This window comes from Phyllostomus discolor, chromosome 6 (assembly GCF_004126475.2).
Source record: "Phyllostomus discolor isolate MPI-MPIP mPhyDis1 chromosome 6, mPhyDis1.pri.v3, whole genome shotgun sequence".
Taxonomy (NCBI): Eukaryota; Metazoa; Chordata; class Mammalia; order Chiroptera; family Phyllostomidae; genus Phyllostomus; species Phyllostomus discolor.
Genome location: NC_040908.2, coordinates 107,345,032 through 107,367,255, shown reverse-complemented (window position 1 = coordinate 107,367,255; position 22,224 = coordinate 107,345,032). Strand labels below are relative to the sequence as shown.

Sequence of the window (22,224 nt, the reverse complement as noted above, 5' to 3'; positions counted from 1 at the left end):
GTCCATGATTCAGGCTCCTGGCATCATCAGCTGTGTCGCTGCCAGGATCTCCAGTTAATCCATAGTCATGTGACACCTTCTCATGGCCCACCAGCAAGAGTCCTTTCACTCCTTTTCTTCCAGGCGAAGTCTCTCCTGCTTCCTAAGTCACATGGCAAAAGGGAGCACCCCAAAGCCATGTAGTCCTCACTCTCACCAAAGCTGCAGGGGTCCCCACTCTGCCAAGGCCTTGTGGTTCTCTCTTCACATGGCTGCCAAGTCTGGGTTTAAATTCCCACGGCAGCCTTCCTCTGCACCCCCATTTCTGACTCCTCCTACAGTTGGTTACACCTGCCAGCATTCCCATATCCTTCTACCTTTACTGGGCTGCCATAGTGAGTCTGGGCAGGTGTGGTCCCATGTCATGGAGCCAATCTTCTCCAGGCTCTCACCCTGGTATAACCAGGGTGAACTGCCCCCCCACAGTTATATCTTGGGTGGAAGTCACTTCCATCCCCCTGGCTCAAAGCATGGCCTCAACTATTTAACATATCTATGCAACTAGTTAAAGGTTATAGATATGTTAAGTGACCATGCCAGAGGTTAGCTGCAAAGCTTTTGCTGTACAAATTAGCTCTTCGTGTTCCTGTTCCATGTATTCTTTCCCCCAACTCACACCTGTGTGTGTGTGTGGAGGGGGGGGTAAGGACATCCTATATATCTTCCTAATATTTCCTGGACACCTTGAGTTCTGGACCCCATCCCAAATCCCTATTTGGGGTACCCCTCTGGGCTGCACCCTGTTATAGTAGCAGCAAGAAAAGTTTGGGGGGAAATGACATTTAAGCTAATCTTTCTGGTTATTCAGATGACTGGTGTGTCTTCAATCAAGGTTTGAAGGCAAGGCAGACAAGAGAGTGTTTGAGAATTTTGAGTTTGTTTTCTTTGATAACAAAAGAGCTTTTCCCCCAAAGCAAAAGAAAACCCCGTTCTCCCGCTCCTCCAGTGGCTTTAGGTTACTGGGGTGAGGATTCTGTGAAACTTTTCATTGAGATGCATCCTGAGTTGATGCCTGAAAGAATTTTGAGTGTAGTCATTAAGTAAAAAAAGGAGTCTAAGAACTCTGGATATTAATTTTTTATAAAAACATTTCAAATACATATGGAAAAATCATTTCTAGTATGTAGTGTGAGCCGTCTTGAATTGAATGCTACTCTATATTTTGGCCAATAAGTTAACAAACTGGTGTTCAGGTTGTATCTACAACTGAGGTGGTGGCCACTGGGAGACACAGGGTACGATGCAAGAAACTTCAAAACACATTTAAACTGGTGAAAACAGTAACCCCAAGAAGAAAGAGGGGCTCACAGAAAAATTATCCTAAAATATAAATAAAGCTAGTACTTTCCTTGATATACTCTGAATAAGAGCAAAGCATTTACAATAGTGCATAACAAGGGCTCAGTAAGCGTGAGTTAATGCATTTTCATAGAACAGGTTGTTACCATAAGTTACCTCTTTTAAAAAAAGAGGGAGCTGGAAATATAACCATGCATAAGTGACAAAGAGGAAGAATCAAAATTAATATTCAAGTTTTAAAGTCTGATACTATATATTTCCTTAACTAGTCAAATAACTCATGTGTAAGTGATGAAAAATTATCTGTTGATCACAGAAATTATTAACTGATTCCTTTTGTTTCTCTTTATTTTTCTGTCTTGAGGATGACTATTTTAAGATTCTCCCTATGCTTGTAAGTGAGTGCCTCTAACAATACCCGATATTTCCTTTTAGTTATGCTCCTTAGTTATAGCAACAATGCAAATTAGATTTAAGTTAGCAGTTACTGAGACCTATTGAGAATGAGATATCTTGCTAGGAACTGGAATATAAAGGTTGTTAAGACTCCAACATGCATTTCACTGAGGAAATGAGCAATTAGTGGAGGTGGCAGGAAAACAAACAATAACTATGGAATTGTGCTGGAAATACAATTACCTCAGAGAAACATTTTAAACACACTTTCATAAATAAGATCATAATACAGAAAAAGTAATGAATTATTCATAGTCTACTACCTGATTTCTTCAGGTTAGCCTAATTCCTTCCACAATAATTATAATAGTTATCTTTTTATCTATTCATGTTAGACATAATTCATAGCACTATTATTATGTAATTGCTAGTTCTCATATAAAGGTTGAAAGTGCATTTTTATTTTAACTTTATTCAGGAAGAAATTGGAAGAACAGAAACCTGCCCAAAAGGTATAAACTACTAAAGTGTAGGGCCAGGACTTTTAATCTACACCTGCTGCTGTACATACCTCACTGCTTCCAGACTTGGATACACATCTTTCTCTACTTATTACAATCATCCTTGTTATTAATAGCAATGAATACTTAGTGTCCCTACATACTTCATATATATTAACCCATGTCACCCCCAGTCGTAGGTAAGAAAATTAAAGCTGAGAACAATTTTTAAAAATTGCCCAAGATAACAGAGTTAACCTGAGTGGAGGCAGGATTTTAACTTCAGCAGTGACTCTAAAATTCAGGGAGTTTGTCTCAAAAAAAATTGTCACCATTGTAATACATGATGAATCTGGAATTCTGTAGGTCCAGAGAGACACCAGTCTGTGAGGTCAGTTACAGCATCAGCCTTCACCCTGATGGAAACCTAGAGGCTTCTTGATAAAGTATAACACTGAAAATGTGATATCTGATCATCAGTCAGCATCACCCCATCATGTATTGACTCTCAAACTGCTGTTTCAGGTCTAGCAAATTCTTCTGTAGTGAAATAAGCCAAATGTTGGTTGGAAAACTGGGTACAGGTAGTTTTCAAAAGTGTAATAAAGCATTGCTGATGGTATAAAGGTTGCTTTTCCTGGGAATATAACCTGTTCTGTAGATTACATTAGGAATTATGAGATTTGATGAAAAGAGATGGAGTGGAGAATGCAGGAAAGATAACAAAGAGAAAAGAATGTCTCAGAATGGTTAATCCTACCAAAATAGGCCACGTTCACCACAATCTACTTAAGGAGAACGTGAGAACAGACAAGGTGAAGATATGAGCAGAAAAAAAGAGAGGAGCAGATGAAAAGTATTAGGAGTTTGGGTGGTTTTTTAAATTTAATTGAACAAAAGAGATCAAAGCATGTTTGAATCCTGCCGTTCCAATCACCTCTGTGTTGTGCCTGGTACACTTTACTATCCATGGGCCAAGTTTTCTGTGAGAAGTAAATACAATAACCAGTATACACAGAAGGGACTAAGTGGTGTTGGCACCTGGGCCAGTGTCCAACCCCAATCTGGGGCTCTTTGGTAAAACTAGGTTAGTGCATGGGATTCAAGCAGTAGGCCAACTGTTCACTTATTGAAACATTAACTGTTAGTAAAGAATGACTCCAAATCTCGGGCAGTTACTGCTCTGGCTCTGTCAGAGAAAAAAAAAAAAAAAAAAAAAAAAAACAAGGAGAAAAGAGACGTAACAAAGAAGACAGTAACCTGCTTTAAGGGTCCAGCCGCCAACATGGAATAAAAAAGTGAAAGTGAGGGCAGAGAGCATGGGATGAGGTCCTGCATCCACTTCTCTCGCAGTCTGACTAAAGAGCAGTGAGAGAACGAGGTATGAAGGGTCATGCAGGCTGTTCAGGGGTGCCCAATGTGATGTGGGTTTCTTCAGTCTCTAGGACTCATAAAACAGCCTATAGCTGTACTTGAGGTTAAGCTTTATTATACAGAAAAAAATAAAAATAAATAAAAATAAAAGCAAAATCAGCAAAAGGAAGAGGCACAGGGGGTGAAGTCCAGAGGAAACCGGGCCCAAGCTTCCAAGAGTCTTCTTCCAGCAAAGTTATATAAGATGCACATACTTCCTCCAGCAATGGGCTGACAGTCTTTGTGAAATGCGGCCTACAAGAGAAGCTCATTAGAGACTCAGTGTCCAAAGTTGTTACTGGGGGGTGGTCACATTGGTCAGGTAGGCACCTCTGATTAGCACTTGTCAAAGTTCCAGATTCCCAGAAGAAAAGCAGTACTCTGTATACAACCTTGTTATTTGCATAATAGTTCAGTCACTCTGAGCCAGTTAGGGTGATGGGAAGCCTCCTGAAATCTAAGTTCCCAAGTGCCAGATAACGGCCAACCTTGCAAGCAGCCTTAATACCAACAGCAGTCTGAGGCTCAGTATAGTAACTTCTCCTCTAAACACATCTATATCCTCAATCTTGTACATACAATAACCACATCTACTAATAAATTTGGGCTAATTTGCTACTAATAAATAAATAAGTGTATTATACCCTACCTAATCAAATTAAAAGTATTCTTAAGGTAGAAGAAGGAAAGGGTTGAGAAAGGAAGCAGACCAAGATGGAGAAGCACCTCCCCTACAGAAAACCTACTCCAAGTTAGTTTGAAACCAGTAGTGAGTGAGGAATAACTAAAACTACAGGAAATAAAAGGCACAGAATCTTCCCTTCCAGTCACCATTCCATGGACAGTCAAGTCTTGTAATTCATGGATTCCTTATTTGCAAATCACCTACTAATTTTTTGTAACCCCCCCAAATCAATACTTGCTGAACGTTCAGCCATGTGCAGATGTGCACAGAGCAATGAGAAACTTGTATCGCGTGAGGCCCACATTCCCAGCAGATGTCTAAAATGGAGTAGTTCTGCCTTACTATTTCAACTCATACTATACTCAAATATTCTTTTTGTGGCCTATCTAGTATCACATTTTTTGCATGTTTGTGCTTTTTGTTGGGGGTTTCACTGTTTAAAATGGCCCCCCAGCATAAGAAGGCTGTGATTTGCCTTATAGAAAACACATGTGTATTAAATGAGCTTCAACAGAAATAGATCAGAGACTCACAAGAACCTAATTGGGAGCAATGGCTCAGTATTTACTAATTCAGTGTGTGTGTGGCATCTTTATAGAACAAACCCACTGAAAAAAAAGACTGTTATGTGTGATGAACAGCTACAGTGACCTGTAGGTAGGGCCAGGTGCCTGGATGACTCCCCTAATCCCTGAGACAAAGGAAAACTCAGAACCAAAGGTAGTAGGTTAAGTCAGGGGCTGAAGTCAGGGAAACAGAAGCAGAGCCTCTGTTAATCCAAAGGCCCAAACAAATAGGGTATGCTAAGCATAGCACAGGACCTGGGGGCTCTCAGATCTATACCTGGGCTAGAAAACAACAGGAAAATAACAAAACAAAACAAAACAAAACAAAACAAAACAAAACCATGCCTGAGAGTCCTGACAAAGCTTCCAGGTCAGGCTGTTTAATCACACAGCATGTCTTCAGAGAATGTGGCTCCCTGCTGCCTGCTGATCCAACTCGGAGCACTCTCCAAGTTACAAACAAGTCAAGTTAAAGGGTAGGGGCAATGACTACTAAAAAGAAAAAAAGTCTACACAGTTGTAACACATTACTACACATGTTGTTTCCATCTGCTTTGGAAAACCACATTCACCGCCCCCCCTCAGCCCTGCCCTGGCCCTGAAGTATCCCATCAGAGATTTAAAATAAGTAATTAACTGCATCTCACCACCACCATAAAAGAAACAAGACAGAAAGACAGCTATTTTTAAAACTTGAAATCTGAATTTGTTTACTAATCAAAACCTCTCAACAAAATCTTTTGTCAAAGCAAACCTGAAACTGAATTATAGAAATCACCTTGTCAAAATGCATGTAAGATGGCTTTGAAAAATCTGTCACAATTAACAGCACTCCAAGTCAAAAAGTATTTGTGGAGCAATACCTTGGGTCTATATTTAAAATGCAAAACCAAGTTTTGGACGTTTGTTTGCATCTCCCAGTTTTAACACAATTATCGGCAAGCTGCAAAGAGGACCTCAGCAACACAAGCTACTTACAAGGACTTCTTGTAGATTTTATTGCCTAATAAAATGTCTGATGAGAAAATTTTACTGTCACACATTTTCATATTTGAGCTGCGGCAAACACATTCCTGACAGCAGGGTAATCAATATGAATAAGGGAAGGCATTTTAGAACTTTTAATCTTCAGATTGGGATTTGCATTTGTATCCTTGATTTGTGCATTCCCCACAAACCTTTTCTCCTAATTATCTTTGGTGGTCTTCCCTCACTGACTACTGTGGATGAGTATCTTTACAACATTAATGTTATTAAAGCATGTACGCATGACCCCACTGTGACATATAGCAAACAATGCACATAGGAAATAAATGCAAGCACGTGTAACTGCTAATCTTGCCTTTTAAATGAATTTGAACTTGACCTATTAAAATGCCCATTACAGAATGCCTGACAGCTTTGCAAAATACAGGAGGCAAGACACCATCTCAGGAAAGCAGGTTCTTCGACAATAAATCACTTGAAGGACTGCAGTGTGGTAGGAATTGATGGAGAATGATGCCCAACTGCATAGTGAAGTAACTTCTTGAACCCTATAAACAAGTCACCACTCCTAAAAGCTCTGTAAATCAGAGGACAGTGGCATCTGATCTGACCCATGAAAGATTTTTAGATTAGAGAAAAATAAATAATAATAATTTAATATAAAGAACACAGATTTGGAAACACAGTAGTATGTCTTCCACTCTGAAGCAACTATCTTTTCATCCTGCTGATGCAAGAAGGCTTTTCAATTTCATATGCCTTCACAGATATATCTTAGGACCTAAAAGTGACCACGGTCATGTACACTGAAGCATTTTTGCTCATCCTGTCCACTGTCAAATTATAGGTTCCCAGCCAACACAGAACACACAAAATGGAATGATCTTAGAGAAAAAGCTGCTCCACATTTTTCTGATGGGGAAATCACACAGCTACTTTTCAGGTGTGACCTTAGAAACACAGGTCTCTAAGTTAATATATGACAAACCACTCAAGTCCCATCTATGTAAACGTCAGACAAACTGTGAGTTACTATGTGACTATTTTTTATGTTGCATAATTCATAGATTTCAAAAAAGGGAGATGGGGATACATTGACAAAGGAAAAATAAACAAATTCCTTTAAGCAGGAGTTACTATATGCATGTAAATATTTACAAGAAATTGAATGTTGAGGTAAAACTGAAACCTTCAATGATCAAGTATAAAAACTCAACATTTGGTCTTCTTAATGAACATATTGTATTTTATTAATTTTCTGTGCAGAAAATATATATAATTTGACATCTTATAATTGTATGACTATTTCAATATTTTAATAGACACAATTATAAAATTTGACAATACCAAAGAAACAAAATAAAAAAATAAAACCAAAATCCCATATTTGGTGTATTAAATTTGGTGATTAGAATTCTATAATTTTAATTGTAAATCCTGTTAAAATGAAAGTTACAAATGTGTTGACATGCTTGGAATTAGACCACTTTCGAAGTCTTTTGAAGTAACATTTTAAAAAATACTTGTTTAATATCTTCACATGAAAGACTAGTGTGATCATTTGGTTTTTCATTAGAATAAAAATAATACAAATTCATTCTCAAAATCCTGGAGAAAATTCTTGATTATTACTGCCAAAGATGCACAATTAGTTTATAGTAAAAGAAATTTGCATCATATTTGTCTAATCTTTGTTTCACTTTTAAACACTATCCATGTTCCAAAAATAATGGTTTTCTACAAACATACTATGACTTCACGGCAATAGAATTACATATAAAAACAAATGTACTTTTTCTAACTCTCTACAAGCACTGGGTCTGAGTCAGCACTTCTTCAGCACTGTACGCACTCACAGTTCCGTGAGCCAGACAAGAATCAAATGCCACATCTGGATCCCTGAGCGCCTCATGTTTTGATGGAGGACTACACTTCTTCCAATGGCAAAGCTGCCATAGTTGAATGCTTATTATGAAAGTTGGAGAGTGTCATGACACATTATTGCAGAATATCTTTTTCATTCAGGCAATTTTTCTTCCATCCCACCATAAACCCGCTTTCTCTTTGTCTCTCTCTCACTTGTTCTCCTACACATACATACATGATTTAAACATAAATAACTACCAAATAATGTGAATTTTGATGAAAATACATAATGTAAAGTATCTTTGGCAAGAGTAATAAAAAGATACATTTATTTGTTTCCCTTAGGAAATAAATAGCTACGATGCGGTGCTCTTGTCTTTTTTAGAATTATTTCCAGTTCTACAACACAGGCTTTAGTTTTTAACTCAGTAGGATGTCTCATAAACAGCTGCTTTTCACTCCATCAAATCTAAAATAAGCAGGGTAAGTTATAGTGCCTTCCAGCAATCCTTAGCTTGATTGTCATAGATCAATACCACTATTTCTAGTCACCTTGGGCCTGAACAAAATTAGTTTAAGAGGAATTCAGGAGGCAGTTATACTGGACAAAACAGGTAATGTTGTTTATCAGAATCTCAGAACAGATTAGTGGTGTTGATTTGTTTGTGGGTACTTCTCTACTTGCCCAGAAAACACAATTAAACACTAACTCTTTTGGTTACAATGGACTGTGACTTAAATGCCTTTGTTTTTGCTTTTTCAGAAATGTTTCACAGTGTTTGCAAAAACCTACTTAAGATTTTCCCAGGAAATTTTTCTTTATCACTCTTTTCCCCCTCTCCCCACATTCTTGCCCCGCTATATCCATGTAAGTTGGGTGGAGGTCAATCACATGTCCATTTTTACATGTGTGGTCTAATGCTTTGCAGGGGTAAAGGCTGCCAATCTGATTTCTAACCCAGGATGCTGTTCTCTCCACACACTGGAAGCAGCTGGACGAGACAATGACACTTGCACAAATGCCAGCAACTGTTCCCACTTAGCAAGGCGATTTCTACTTTTCCCAACTCTAAACTTTAATCAAATTTTGTGGAACAGAAGAAAATAAAGACAGTTTCCTGTTCTAGCCATTTGGTAAGCAGAAGGTTGTCACTTTTTTTAAATTTTATTTTAATCATTGTTCAAGTACAGTTTTCTCCCTTTTACTCCCAATCCAGCCCACCCTCCCAACCTTCCCCACTTCCCTCCCATTACCACCCTCCCCCTAGTTTTTGTCCATGTGTCCTTTAAATTTGTTCCTGTGAACCCTTCCCATTGTCCCCTGAAATTCCCTCTTCTCTTCCCTGTGGTCACTGTCAGCCTGTCCTCTATTTCAGTGTCTTTGGTTATACTTTGCTTGTTTCTTTGTTTTGTTGTTTAGGTTCCTGTTAAAGGTGAGATCATATGGCATTTGTCTTTCATTGCCTGGCTTGTTTCGCTTAGCATAATGGTTCTCTATCCTAAGAATACTAAAACACCAATCCAAAAGAACCTATGCATCCCAATGTTGATAGCAGATTGTCACTTTTAAGTAAACATGTAATTACACCTGGTGAGCACCCAGTTACGTGGTTAAAGATGCCAGGTTGACTCAAGAGCTGATATTCCCTGAACCAGAGAGTTCCTGGGAGTCTGCAGAGTAAACTGCGCATCACTGTCTGTCATTCAGGTCACATTTCAGCATGTGTGGGGTAAGGTATTTTACATTCCTTTAGGGCTCTGCTGGAGACAAAAAACCTGGAAGATTTAACTGCTTTCTTCCTAGCCAATGTGTTGGCTGGCATATCTTTTTAGTAGGCCAGCAAGGCTCCCATTTGATGCATTGGAGACTGCTCACTAGTAAAATAAAAAATACAATCATCCTAAATTGATAATGAGGCTCAAATGAATGTGCTGATACAGGTGAGCAGTGTACCCTGCTAGGATACAACCAAGGGTACCTGTTTCTCAGTGTCTGCGTTGTGAAGAAGGTTTCATTCACTGAGTGGAAAGCTCCAAGCTGAAAAATATGTCCTTGCAATGACAAAATGTTAATGAGTGTTTTGTGTGGCTGAATCAGTGGGTGGCAGCCTCCCCTTCTTTATTGCTATATATATCAGAGCATTTACAGAGCACTGGTTCTCATCCAAATGTCTGTTGTCTCTGGGTCAACCAGCAGCTCATCAAAGCTCTAATTCTCAAAGATTGTCATTCTGACCAAAGCTTCTGCTATAATTCTGGTGGCAAAGAAAATAGGAGAGGCTCTCTAAAAACAAACCAAACCCCATACTGTTTTACATTTCCCCAAACCAAGTAATAGCCAGTTTTGCCACCCATTTGAGAATCTATTAAGTTTTAAAAAGAAAATCATTATCATGTCCTGATGTATTAAGTCATTTTTCTTTCTTTGACTTCCCTTTTTTCTTAGTTTTGCTCCCTTGACACAGGCATTCCTTGCCCTTACTAATTCTTAAATTGTAGTTTAACTCTCTGTGTTAAGATTACTAGTGATTTTTTCTACATTGTAGAATAAAAGAAGAAATCTATTCTAGATTCTGTATGCAAAAATGTAAAATTTTATATAAGGAAAAATAAAAATTCTGTGTATTTACGTTAAAAAATTATTAGTCTCTACTCTAAAGCAACATTAATTAATTCGCTACTAATTTCATCATCATTCACAAGGCCTTTTTTCTCTTCTCTTCTCTCTTAAGGGATCCTTCTTTGCTAAGTATCAGAAGTCTGCTGTTTCTTTTCATCAGAAAACTAGCTAGCTAGCTTTTGCAACTCAGTCCTTTGAGAACTGCAGAACAGAATAGAGTAGCTGGGGTAATGGAGGGGAGATTTAGACAAGGAAACAGTCAGTTCTCATTGTCTATAGTGGTTGAAGTAAATGTGGATCTCATTATGCTTGATTTCACTTATTTCCTGTCTCACTAGTTTACAAAAAGAATACTCTTCTCTTGAACAAGAGGTCTGTTATGGTCATATAAGTAAGAAACAACAGTCATTTGTTTAAATATCAACAGATCCCTCAGTTGTTAGAAAGCTGATGAAGTTATGACTATGGTCTATCAAGCGAAATTTAAAATTACAATATTAGTATTTCCTAGAAACTATATATTATTACAAATTTCTAATACAGAGTCCGAGAGAACAAACTCTCTTTAGCACAATTGTCATGTTTTAAAACTGATACAAGAAAATGGATTTTAATAGGGAAAATAAGTGTCTAACAAATTTAGAATCAGAAGATATACGTATAGAGAAGAGTGCGATTTTCTGCTGTGAACCTAGAATTAACATTCAGTACCTCTTTTCCACCTAGCACTAGAGTTTATGGAGATCAAATGGATGGTACTAGATGTGTCTTATTAGATGTATATATTTCATGGGGAAGTGGAAGAGTCTTTCAGTAGCAAAGGTTAGGAAAGCTGAGCTCCTTTTTACTCTGTGACAAACTCAGTGCATGAATTGAAGCAAGTTACCATCTTCCTTTGGACCTTAGTTTCCTCAACTGCAAAGTAGCAGTACTCCTAACTTTAGCATTTCATGCTTCTCTAACATAACTGGGTATAAGAGTGCTCTCGATAGCATAAGAAAATGGACTGTTTGTCATGAGAAGCAGGTGAAAATGTCTTACCGGTGTGGTTAGAAAACTCACTGTTCAGCTGAGTTAACCATCCTTATGGAAAAACAATTATCTAATTTTTTTCCTCTAATATAAGCAATATCCTTTAACACCAGCATTGTCTAGTGATGACAGTAGCTAGCCTTTTGCCTCTAGCAAGCCTCTTTAACAATGCCTTATAATTTAAATCAAGTACCTGCTGTGACGGCTCCCAGTAAACACTGATTTGGGGGGATGGTACAAATAGTGTGGATATATGGAGTAGATCCATTCAGACTATGCTTTTGTATAGCTTGTATTTCTTTATTTTAAGAGCCTAAACTATCAAAATCACCCAACTGGAATTTAAAATCATGGCATGAAAAACCATCAATCATGTCATTTTTAAACCAAAAAAAAAAACCTCATAAAAACTAAGGCCCAAACTTATGTGTTTTGGGTGTGTGTGTGTGTGTGTGTGTGTGTATGAAACTTTTTTTATTATTACTGGTATGTAAAATCACAGCCTTGCTTTGCATAAAGCAAGAGACCCAAGAAGATTAAAAACTGATGAAAGAGTCTATCAGATTCTTTGGGGGGATACAAAAAGAATTTCCTTTCCTTTGTTCACTGAGTTAATTTCTTAGTATAGTCTATAAAAATTGATAGTTTATTCCAAAAATGAAAGAAAAAAGGTAGAGTTTTAAAAATACTTATAATGATGATAATTTTCTTCAGAGGTTCTTAAAACAGGGGTCCAAACTTCAATTTTGAGATTGTTTGTGGGACCCCCAAGGCTGTCTGTATATTTTGTATGTATGCCATAATATGTCTTTTTAATGATGTCCTCAAAAAGATACATTTCCTAAAAATGACTAATTGAGCACTGATCTCGTCCAAATGAGAAATCCCAGAGTGAGGAGCAATTTTCCATAGTCATATCCTTAACCAGTGACACTGACAACCCCAGAACACGAACACCCAGGGCTGTTCACACCAGTACACACTCACATAAATGTTTCTGCAACTTGCATTATCTGGTGAAGAAACTCTGCCTGTTTTATTTTTTGTGAAGGGAAAGTAAACATACAGAGATTTAAAGAACAGCATTTTAATTCTAACATTTATTGCCACCAAAATTAGTGTTTTAAGATCTGTGTGACAAGAATTAGCTAGAGAGAAAGGATTTCTCAAAACAAAACAAGGCTTTCATATACATACACGATGAAGCAAACTACAGAAGCTATCTACAGAAGCAAAAATTACCTGTTAACACAATGTTTGAGCATCAACTGGAATTTAAAATAGGTAAAGTGGCTCATTTAGAATAGCAGACCTACTTACTTAGATTACTCTTCTTCTGAAAAATCTTCCACTTGGTTTACTGAAATTAGCTGTATTAATATAATCAAATAAATTATGATCAAAAGAGTCAGTATTGCACATTGTCTTTACCAAGTTTCTTTTTAGTAGTCCTTCCTGTTATGTGTTTATATGAAAACTATTTTGAATTTAGAAAATGTTACCAAGATGTGCTGTTTATTAAATATGTTTTCAGAGCTAAATCTTCAGGAACATTGCACATTTCCCATGTCTTTTTCTGATTAGTCTTCCTCAGAAGGGAGAAGAAAGAATTCCAAAGGGAGAAGGAAATATCTATAAGTAATATATTTATGGGCATTCAATGCTGGATGCTTTAACAGCCTTGATTGCTATTGGTAAATCCCTGCAAAAGATGACAGTAGCATCTAATATGGTATCATGCAAATTTAAACAAAGGCAACACCGATCATGCTGCTGATTTTGGCAATATGCTACATTTGATAGCCACTGGTATACGTCCACAAAACAAAATCACTAAGCTGAAAAAAAAATGCCTTAATTCTTAAGGTAATAAAGTGAATTAATTTTTTCCTGTGAGCCAAGACTATAATGGGCAGGGAACATGAACCGATAGGTTAACATAGAGAAATGCCAACAATGACTTTAAACTCAGTAATTCTCTCTTGAGAACCCAAACACAAGGTAGTTCAGCAATAATATGCTTGATTCTGGACTTAGAAATGAATAACTAATGAAGTACTTCATCTTTTGTAGGAAGTAAAATACAGATTTTCTGTTAGATGTGTGAGTACACTTTCAATGTCTCCAACATCTTCTGTCTGTCTGAGTGACCACAGATAGACACTGAGCTTTGGTCTCAAAGTGCAAATTAAATGAAGTACCTTAAGAAGCTAAAAACTAAGACAAACTATGCTGGATACAAAAGTAAATACAAACAATAGAGATCACAATGCTGAAAAGGGAAAAAACTTAGTCTATATATCCCTTTATAATTTATAGTAATAATAATTTTTCATTATTATGCAACAGTAATTGATTAAATAAATTGAGGGTGAAAATGACTGATTAAATCATTGTGCTTAATGCATGCCAAGGGAGGAAAGACCTCCCTAGACAGAGGGGGGTGGGGGAAGAGAAATATATAAAAATAGATACTATATCAACAACTGTAAAAGATTCATTCAACATGAAGTCTACAGACATCAAATAGAGGTATTAGTATCAGTAGTGAGCAAGATTAGATATTGACACAAAGTACCCGTATCAATAGAGTCCTGTGCTGTATCTTCAAACATCTAATATATTTGCCTGGAGCTTTTCTAAATCAACTCTGTTTATACTTATGTAGAAAATGTAATCTCGGTTTCAATGAATTTTTAATTTTGTTCAATCTTGCATTTGTTCAACCAAAAACAATTTAAAGAGGACCAAGGCTATCAGCCTCATAGTGAGCAAGTGTAGCTCCTCACTGGGGAGTTCCTGAATCTGCCATAAAAATCAACAGTGCACATCTAATGGTTTTAATTCTAGCGCTGAAAAGTGAATAATCACATCAAAGGGCCTCTTTGGTTTCCAGATTAAACATGTAATGTGACCTGTCATCTGGCCACTTCTCTGCATTTCTACTTTAAATAATCATAAATAAGGAAGTCTTGCTACTCTTTGGAATGACATGGCTGTTTGAACTTCAAAGTCTTAGAAATTGCACACATTCCTTCTTCAGAGTCCTGGTTTACGGCGAAAATTCTCAGCTGAAAGACTCTTTATTGTATTCAAATCTTGTCTCATATGCGTTGCTTTGGTTACTCAGTTTATGAAGAGTCTTAGAAATTGATTTGGGTCCACAGCAAAAAACACCAACCGTTTTCCTGCAAAGGGAGAGGAAGAAAATGGCAAATCAGGTGGAAAATTTGGCAGAACATGACAAGAAGTATGCTTTATGAGCATGTGTAAGGTACTTAAGAAAGTTAATTTCTTGCTATTAAGATAATTTAAAATAATTTTGGCCCATTAAAATAATTGTTCAATTTTTTCCAAATGTAAATGATCACCTAGAAGATATTTTATTCACCTCATCCTTTTCATACTAGAATTCAGTATAATTCAAATAATATTAACTATGCGCACATATTTACTTATTCAAAGAGTGAACAGTCTGCCTTAGCCTTTTCATTACATGACATTAGTGACACCAGAGACTAAACCCAGAGCAGCAACTGACAGACGTCCGTCCACACTGGATCTCGTCAATATTCTCCTACCACTGTTTTACAAACACTTTCCCCTGAAGAGGCCATGGATTTGCATGACTCATGATGAACATGAGAAGAGAAAGAGAAGCTATTACCAACTTGAAAGCATAATTTTAAGTGACTAATTTACATCCACATTGAAATAAAAAGCTTATTAATTTGGATACATGTTCTTTTCCATTTATGCACGGCAATAAATGTAACAAACGCCAAGCAGGTTTTATTATTTGCTAACATAAAATTTTAGTAGATAAATTATACATGTAGACTAAATAGACTAAATAAATCCCAGAAAATGACAAATATTTTATAATAATCTTCCTCCAAGCTTGTTGATTTGTTGGAATTCTTCCTAGGATATCCAATGATTAACAATTCATATATCTTAGACAAATTACACTTATGTCCCCACTGTCTGAAAATAATTGGTGCTGAAAAAAAGATAGTGAATCCATTTAATTTATAACAAATACTGAAAAATGGTTTTATTAAAACATTTCATCTTGAAAAATAAATCAAAGAACTATGAAAATAAAACTTTCCTTGGCAGTTATGATTAATGAGGACTAGGTTTACCCTCTGGCATTAAAAAACTAGACAAATATATATAAAACAAGTATTTTCAGACACTGGACAATAGGCAGAAGAGAACAGTGATCCCTGAGAAAGAGGAAAAACAAGGTGAGTCGCCAACTGTCTCTGCTTATTGCCTGGAGACAAGCCACTGGCTGCTGCACTGACTAGTGGTCTCACGGAGTTGAGGAGACAAAAAATAAAATTTGTGGAGGCCAAAGCAGCTAGAATTTGCAGAGAAAAATACAGTAGGGGAGAGATATCTACAGAAAGAAGCTTTGGAGAGCTAGAGATCAGTGACCCCAAGTCTTGGGCTGAGTACTGATTTGCTCATGTGAGAAAAAAGTCACATGAATCTCAGTAAGGAACTATCAGGGAGCAATAAGTCAAACAAAGTGCAGAGTTTAAACAAGGTTGTGGATAATTCATATTCCCATAAGCCAGAATGATAAGATTTATATATAATCCATGGGCAATGGGTAGTGTTCCAGAAAAGTACCACCTTATTTGCAAAAGGTAGAGTGGATATTGGTAAAATCAGCCTGAGACTGAAGGCTGCTTTAGACCTGTACCAACAAAGCTTAAAAGCAGGTCATGAAAAAATCAAACAAATCCAAGTAACAAAACAGGCCAGAAACAAATCCAACAATATTGAAAAGAATAAATCAAAATTTGGCATTTTACATTTAAACTTCATAATGTACAGCATTCAATAAAAAATTACCGGGGATGTATAAAGCAAGGAACTATGAACTATAACTAGGAGTGTTATGAGCTGAATTGTATCCATACACTCCCAACCCCACAATTCATAGGTTGAATCTCTAACCCCCAGTACCTGAGAATGTAGTTGTAATTGGAGATAGAACCTTTATGAATGTGATTAAGTTAAAGCAAAGCTGTCCAAGCTGACTAGTGTCTTTGCAAGAAGAGGAAATGTGTATATACAAATAGACATGAGAGGCGCACATGCACAGAAAAAAGACCGTATAAAGAGGCAGCAAGAGGGTGGTCGTCTGAAAGCTGAGGAGGGAGGTCTCAGGGGAAATCAACCCTGCTGGCATCTTGATCTTAGACTCCCAGCATCCAGAACATGAGAAAATACACTTCTACCATTTAATCTACTCAGCCTGTGGGATACTGTTATAGAAGTCCCAGCAAACTAACAAAATGAGGAAGATCAGTCAATAGAAAAAGGCCCATAATGACAGAAATGATAGAATTATCATTGGTCATTGAAACAATGAGAAGCATGCTTCATATGTTCCAAGATAAGCATCCATATGATGAAAAGAGAAAGGTTTTTAAAAGTTTACATAGAAATTCTAATGATTAAATACAATATTTAAAATGAGAAATATACTGTGAGTTAACAGAAGATTAGGTACTGAAAACATAAGAAGAAAACATAAGTAAATAAATAGGAAGACAGCACTAGAACCTATCAAAATGAAAGTACACAGAAAAAAATTAAAAAAAACCAACAAAATAAAAAAATAAAGCCCAGTGACCTATGGGACAATATCAACTAGTCTAAAATATATGTAATGGTATTCCCAACAATAACAGATGACAGAAGGGAAAAAAAAACATTTAAGAAATAATTGACAAAATTTTCCCCCAAATTTAATGAAAATAAACACATGCATCTAAGGCAACTTATAGTAAGACTCTCAAAGCCAGTGACAAAGAGAAAGACATAAAAGCAACCAGAGGGGAAAAAGACACGTTACAAAAAATTAGCAGAAGATGAAAGATGAACGTGTCACAACTATGCCATTCAGAAGGTAATGAAATGATATCTTCTAAGTGCTGAAAAACAAACGGAATCATCATCTATTCTATACCAAAGTCTTTTTTTAAAAAAATTGAATTTGAAGGTGTTTGCATTTTATTTTTTGTGTACAAAACACATAGCATACATTTATTTAGCATAACCTTGTGGAGTACACAGGGAGAGGCTGGGGAAGAAGCCTTTTCTCCTCCCTGTCCACATCTGAGGACTGACTCATCAGTTGCTCTGCTGTCTTTATCTCCATATTAGTTGGGTACCACGTTTAACATTTATGAATTTTCTCCTTCAGTGGAGGCAGCAATTCTCCATCTCCTTTCTGTTCCTTAACAATGCCCAGCCCTTCAACAAGCTCCCCTATCACGTACTGCTGAGGGTAACTTGGCCTGGCAATTGGGGTATGTTTTCAATCATTGTTGAACTTCTTCATCCTCTAATATATCAACTTTCTCATTTTCAACACCAGTACTATTCAGTATTTCCAGAATTTGTTTGCTGAATCCATATTTAGCTTCCTGTTTGTTTCCTTTCATAGTGTCACAGAAGCTTTATCTGTCAGTACTTGGAGACTCTCTAATTTGGGAACTTTGTGGCAAATTGCACCTAGAGCTTCAGAGGCTTCCAGCTCCTTCACTATGTCAAGTGAAGTCCTGTGAGCTGCCAGAAACATAGAGCTGCGGATAGGTGGGCCATTGGGATAGGTTTTGAGGCCTTGACAAACTTCTTCATCTGAGGAGATATTAAAATTGCTAAACTGAAAATTCTGTTTGTCAAAAATTTCTACCACCTGCTTGCTGAAACCACAGCAAGGCTCCTGCAGAGTCTCTTTACTAAGTAAACATCATGCAGGGGCAGCATGAATGAATTTTGTTTAGCGAAGGTCGAAGTCTTCTTTGGGGTGCCCATTACCAGTTCATGGGAAGGAGCCCAGGGATGCTGAATTTTTTTGGTCAACTCTGGGGCATATGTACATGTAAATGGTCAATTTTTTGAGAATTCTTGAAAAACAGAAAGGTGGGAACAGAACTAATTTCATGTTTTTCACATATTTCAGGAAGACCTTCAGCTTCCAACTTCACAAATTAAACTTGGAGTGTTCTTTAGCTGACTGTGTCATCATGCCATTCATTGGATCACACTGTGGAGCCTGTGGTACCTGAAAATGGACCATGAGTGGGCACTTGGCTCTGAGGCACAGCAGTTCCTCCAACTGCTGGGGCTGAGCCAACCTCCACCACCACCACCGCCACTGCCCCCCACCCTCGCACAGCCTAGATAGCTTTATATAGCCAAGCAAAATCTACATCAAACAAGAATAACTTTCCAAAGTGAAGGTGGAATACAAACTTTTCAAACAAAAGGTGAGAGAATTCATTGTCAACAAACTTACACTATAAAATATATTAAAGGAAGTTCTTCAGGAAGGAGAAGGAAATCAGATGGAAATTTGAATCTACCCTAAAAGAATAAAGAGGATCAAAATAGTGAATCTGTAAATAAATAGTAAGGTATATTTTGTCTTATTTTTATCTCTTAAAAAATAATTTATGCTTCAAACATTGGCCCTGGCTGGTGTAGCTCAGTGGATTGAGCACAGGCCTGTGAACCAAAGCATCACTGGTTTGGGCACATGCCTGGATTACAGGCCATATCCCCAGTATGCGGTGTGCTAGAGGCAACCACACATTGATGTTTCACTCCCTCTCTTTCTCCCTCCCTTCCCCATCTCTCTAAAATAAATAAATAAAATCTTTAAAAAATAACTTATGCTTAAAACAAAAGCAGTGATAATATATTAGAAAGCTTCTAGTGTATTTGGAAGTAAAATGAGTAAGAACAAAAGCCAAGGAAATGCAAGGATACTGAAAGTACATGAAGTGGTACCTTCCAGTGGTAATATTTCATTATGGTTCTGATTTGCATTTCTCTGATTAGTAATGTTGAACACATTTTTATGGAACTGTTGGCATGTCTGTATGGGAAATATATATATTTGCAAATGATACCTTGGGTAAAGATTTGATCTACAAAATATATAAAGAACTCAAACAACTACACTCCAGGACAACAAACAATCCAATTAAAAAATGAGCAATGAACCTGAACAGACATTTCTCCAAGGAGGACATACAGATGGCCCATAGACATATGAAAAAATGCTCAACATCACTAGCCATCAGAGATACTCAAATTAAAACCACATGAGATATCACCTGGCACCTGTCAGAATGACCATCATTAATAAATCAACAAACAAGTGCTGGTAAGGATATGGAGAAAAGAGAACTTTAGAGCACTGTTGGTGACAATGCAGACTGGTGTAGCCACTGTGGAAAACAGTATGGAATTTCCTCAAAAAGCTAAATATGGAACTGCCTCCTGACCCAGTATCTTAGGAAATATACCCTAAGAATCCTGAAACACCAATTCAAAAGAACCTATGTACTCCTGTGTTGTTAGCAGTGCAATTTGCAATAGCCAAGTGCTGGAAACAGCTTAAGTGCCCATGAGTAGATGAGTGAATAAAAAAGGTGTAGTAAACTTATACAATGGAATACTACGCAGCAGTAAAAGGAAGGAATTCTTACCTTTTGTTGACAGCATGGATGTAACTGGAAACTACTATGCTAAGTGAAATAAGCCAGTTGGTAAAAGATAAATACCATATGAGCTCACTTATAAGAGGAATCTAGTGAACAAAATAAAGTAACAAACAAAACAGAACCACAGGCATGGAAACATGGGAGAGACCGACAGTGATCAGAGAGGAGTGGGGAGGGGGATAACAGTGGAAAGTAGGGGAAGAGACTAGTTGAAGAACATGTAGGAAATGACCCATGCACATGGACAACAGTGTGGGAGCTGACTGTGGGAGCAGGATTAGGATTGGTGGTGGAGGGCAAAGAGGAAAAAATTGGGATAACTGTAAAATAATAACAATAAAAAATAAAAAAAATAAAAATAAAGCAATTTAATTTGTCTTTTCTATTTCTTTCCCTACGTATTCTTTATTAATAGTTCATTTTATTGTATCTTTGCATTGCCCTTTAACCTCCCTATACCCTCTTCTACCTACTCTCCTCCCCCATCAATCATCACATTGTATATTTATATATAGGAGGTTAACCAAAATAATACATCTGAAATTAACCCATCTGTTTAAATGGTACCTTTTCTAATTAATGAAGCCTTAAAATGAAACTAGACCACCTTCTTATACCACACACAAGAATAAATTCAAAATGGATTAAAGACAAATGTTAGACCCTAAAGCATAAAAATTCTAGAATAAAACAAAGCTGCAAATCTTGGTGATTTCTCATAGCAGTATTTAATAGGATATATTTCTCCAGGCAAGGGAAACAAGAGAAAAAATAAACAAATGGGTCTACATCAAACTAAAAAAATTCTGCATAGCAAAGAAAATATCAACAAAATGAAAAGACAGCCCACAGAATGGGAAGACATATTTGCTGACACATCTGGTAAGGAGTTCATATACACAATTTATAAAGAACTTACAAAACTCAATACCAAAAAAGAAAAAAAAAACACAGCCCAATTTAAAAAGTAGGCAAAGGACTTGAACAGACACTTTTCCAAAGAGGACATACAGATGGCCAACAGACATAAAAAGATGTTCCACGTCACTAATCATCAGAGAAATGCAAATTAAAACCATAATGAGATATCATCTTGTACCTGTCAAAATGGCTATCATCAATAAATTAACAATAAATGCTGGCAAGGATGTGGAGAAAGGGGAACACTTCTGCATGGTTGTTGGGAATGCAGATTGGGGTAGCCACTATGGAAAGCAGTATGGATATACCTCAAAAGTTAAAAAAGGATCTGCCTTTCAACTCAGACATCCCACTTCTGGAAATATACCTGAGGGAACCCAAAACACCAATTGAAAAGAATTTATGCACCCCTATGTTCATAGCAGCGTTATTTACAATTGGTAACATTTGGAAGGAGCCCAAGCATCCATCAACAGATGAGTGATAAAATAACTATGGGACATTTACACAGTAAAATACTACTCAGCTGTAAAAAAATTTATTTTTGCCATTTGCAACAGTATGGATGAACCTGGAGAACATTATGCTAAGTGTAATAAGCCAGAGAAAGACAAATACCATATGATTTCACTCATATTTAGAGTATAATGAACAAACTGAACTAACAAGCAAAATAGAGACAGGCCCATACATGGAGAGCAGAATGACAGCTAAGGGGAGGCAGAATTTAGGGAGTGGAGGGATTGAGCAAAAACGAAAAAGGATGCATGGACCTGAACAACAGTGTGGTGATTCTTGGGTGGTGGGGGGTGTAAAGGGGGTAAATAGTAATAAAAAAATAAACATTCAGAAATAAAACAAAACAAACAAAAATGTCAATTCATTCTTTTTCAAACTATGCTACATAAAAATCCTTTCAAAATAATGCATTTCAGGTGACAGACCAGAGCAAATACAGAAAGTGAAAGTGTTGTACACAATGTGAACAGTAGGTGGTGCACATTTGCTCATCTTAAACCAGCTTGCTGTTTCGGGAAAATGAAAAACCAAATAAACAGACAAAATCCTTCTCAACTAGGAACAGTATAACAAATGAGAATTCTTAATTAGTAACCAAAGAAACCGATAATCCCAGTCTAATTTCCTGTAAATGATCCTCTACTGTTTTGAGGCTTGATTGAAGAGAGAGAGAAAGAATGAAGAGAGAGAGAGAGAGGAAAGGAAGAAAGAAGAAACCAAAACTTTCAAAGTTTTCAGCAGTGTACTACAAAAACTAGTATGAGAATGCTTGTCAGAGGTGAGTTAAATGTCACTAACAAGGAATGAATTGTCTGTGGTGCATAGCAAGACCCAGGTGAGT

General features: G+C 36.9%; 1 protein-coding gene and 1 pseudogene across 4 annotated transcripts in view; both read right to left on the bottom strand.

The window, feature by feature from the left end:
* Nucleotides 1-10,943: 10,943 nt before the first annotated feature.
* Nucleotides 10,944-22,224, bottom strand: part of NOX4 (NADPH oxidase 4) — a 177,260-nt gene continuing 165,979 nt past the window's right edge. For all 4 annotated transcript variants that reach the window (XM_036028698.1, XM_028517487.2, XM_036028701.1 and 1 more), the window contains one exon: nucleotides 10,944-14,591. In XM_036028698.1, the coding sequence (XP_035884591.1) occupies nucleotides 14,471-14,591 (121 nt within the window). In that variant the 3' untranslated portion in view covers nucleotides 10,944-14,470. The remainder of the gene's footprint in view (nucleotides 14,592-22,224) is intronic.
* Nucleotides 17,206-18,819, bottom strand: LOC114500927 (annotated as a pseudogene).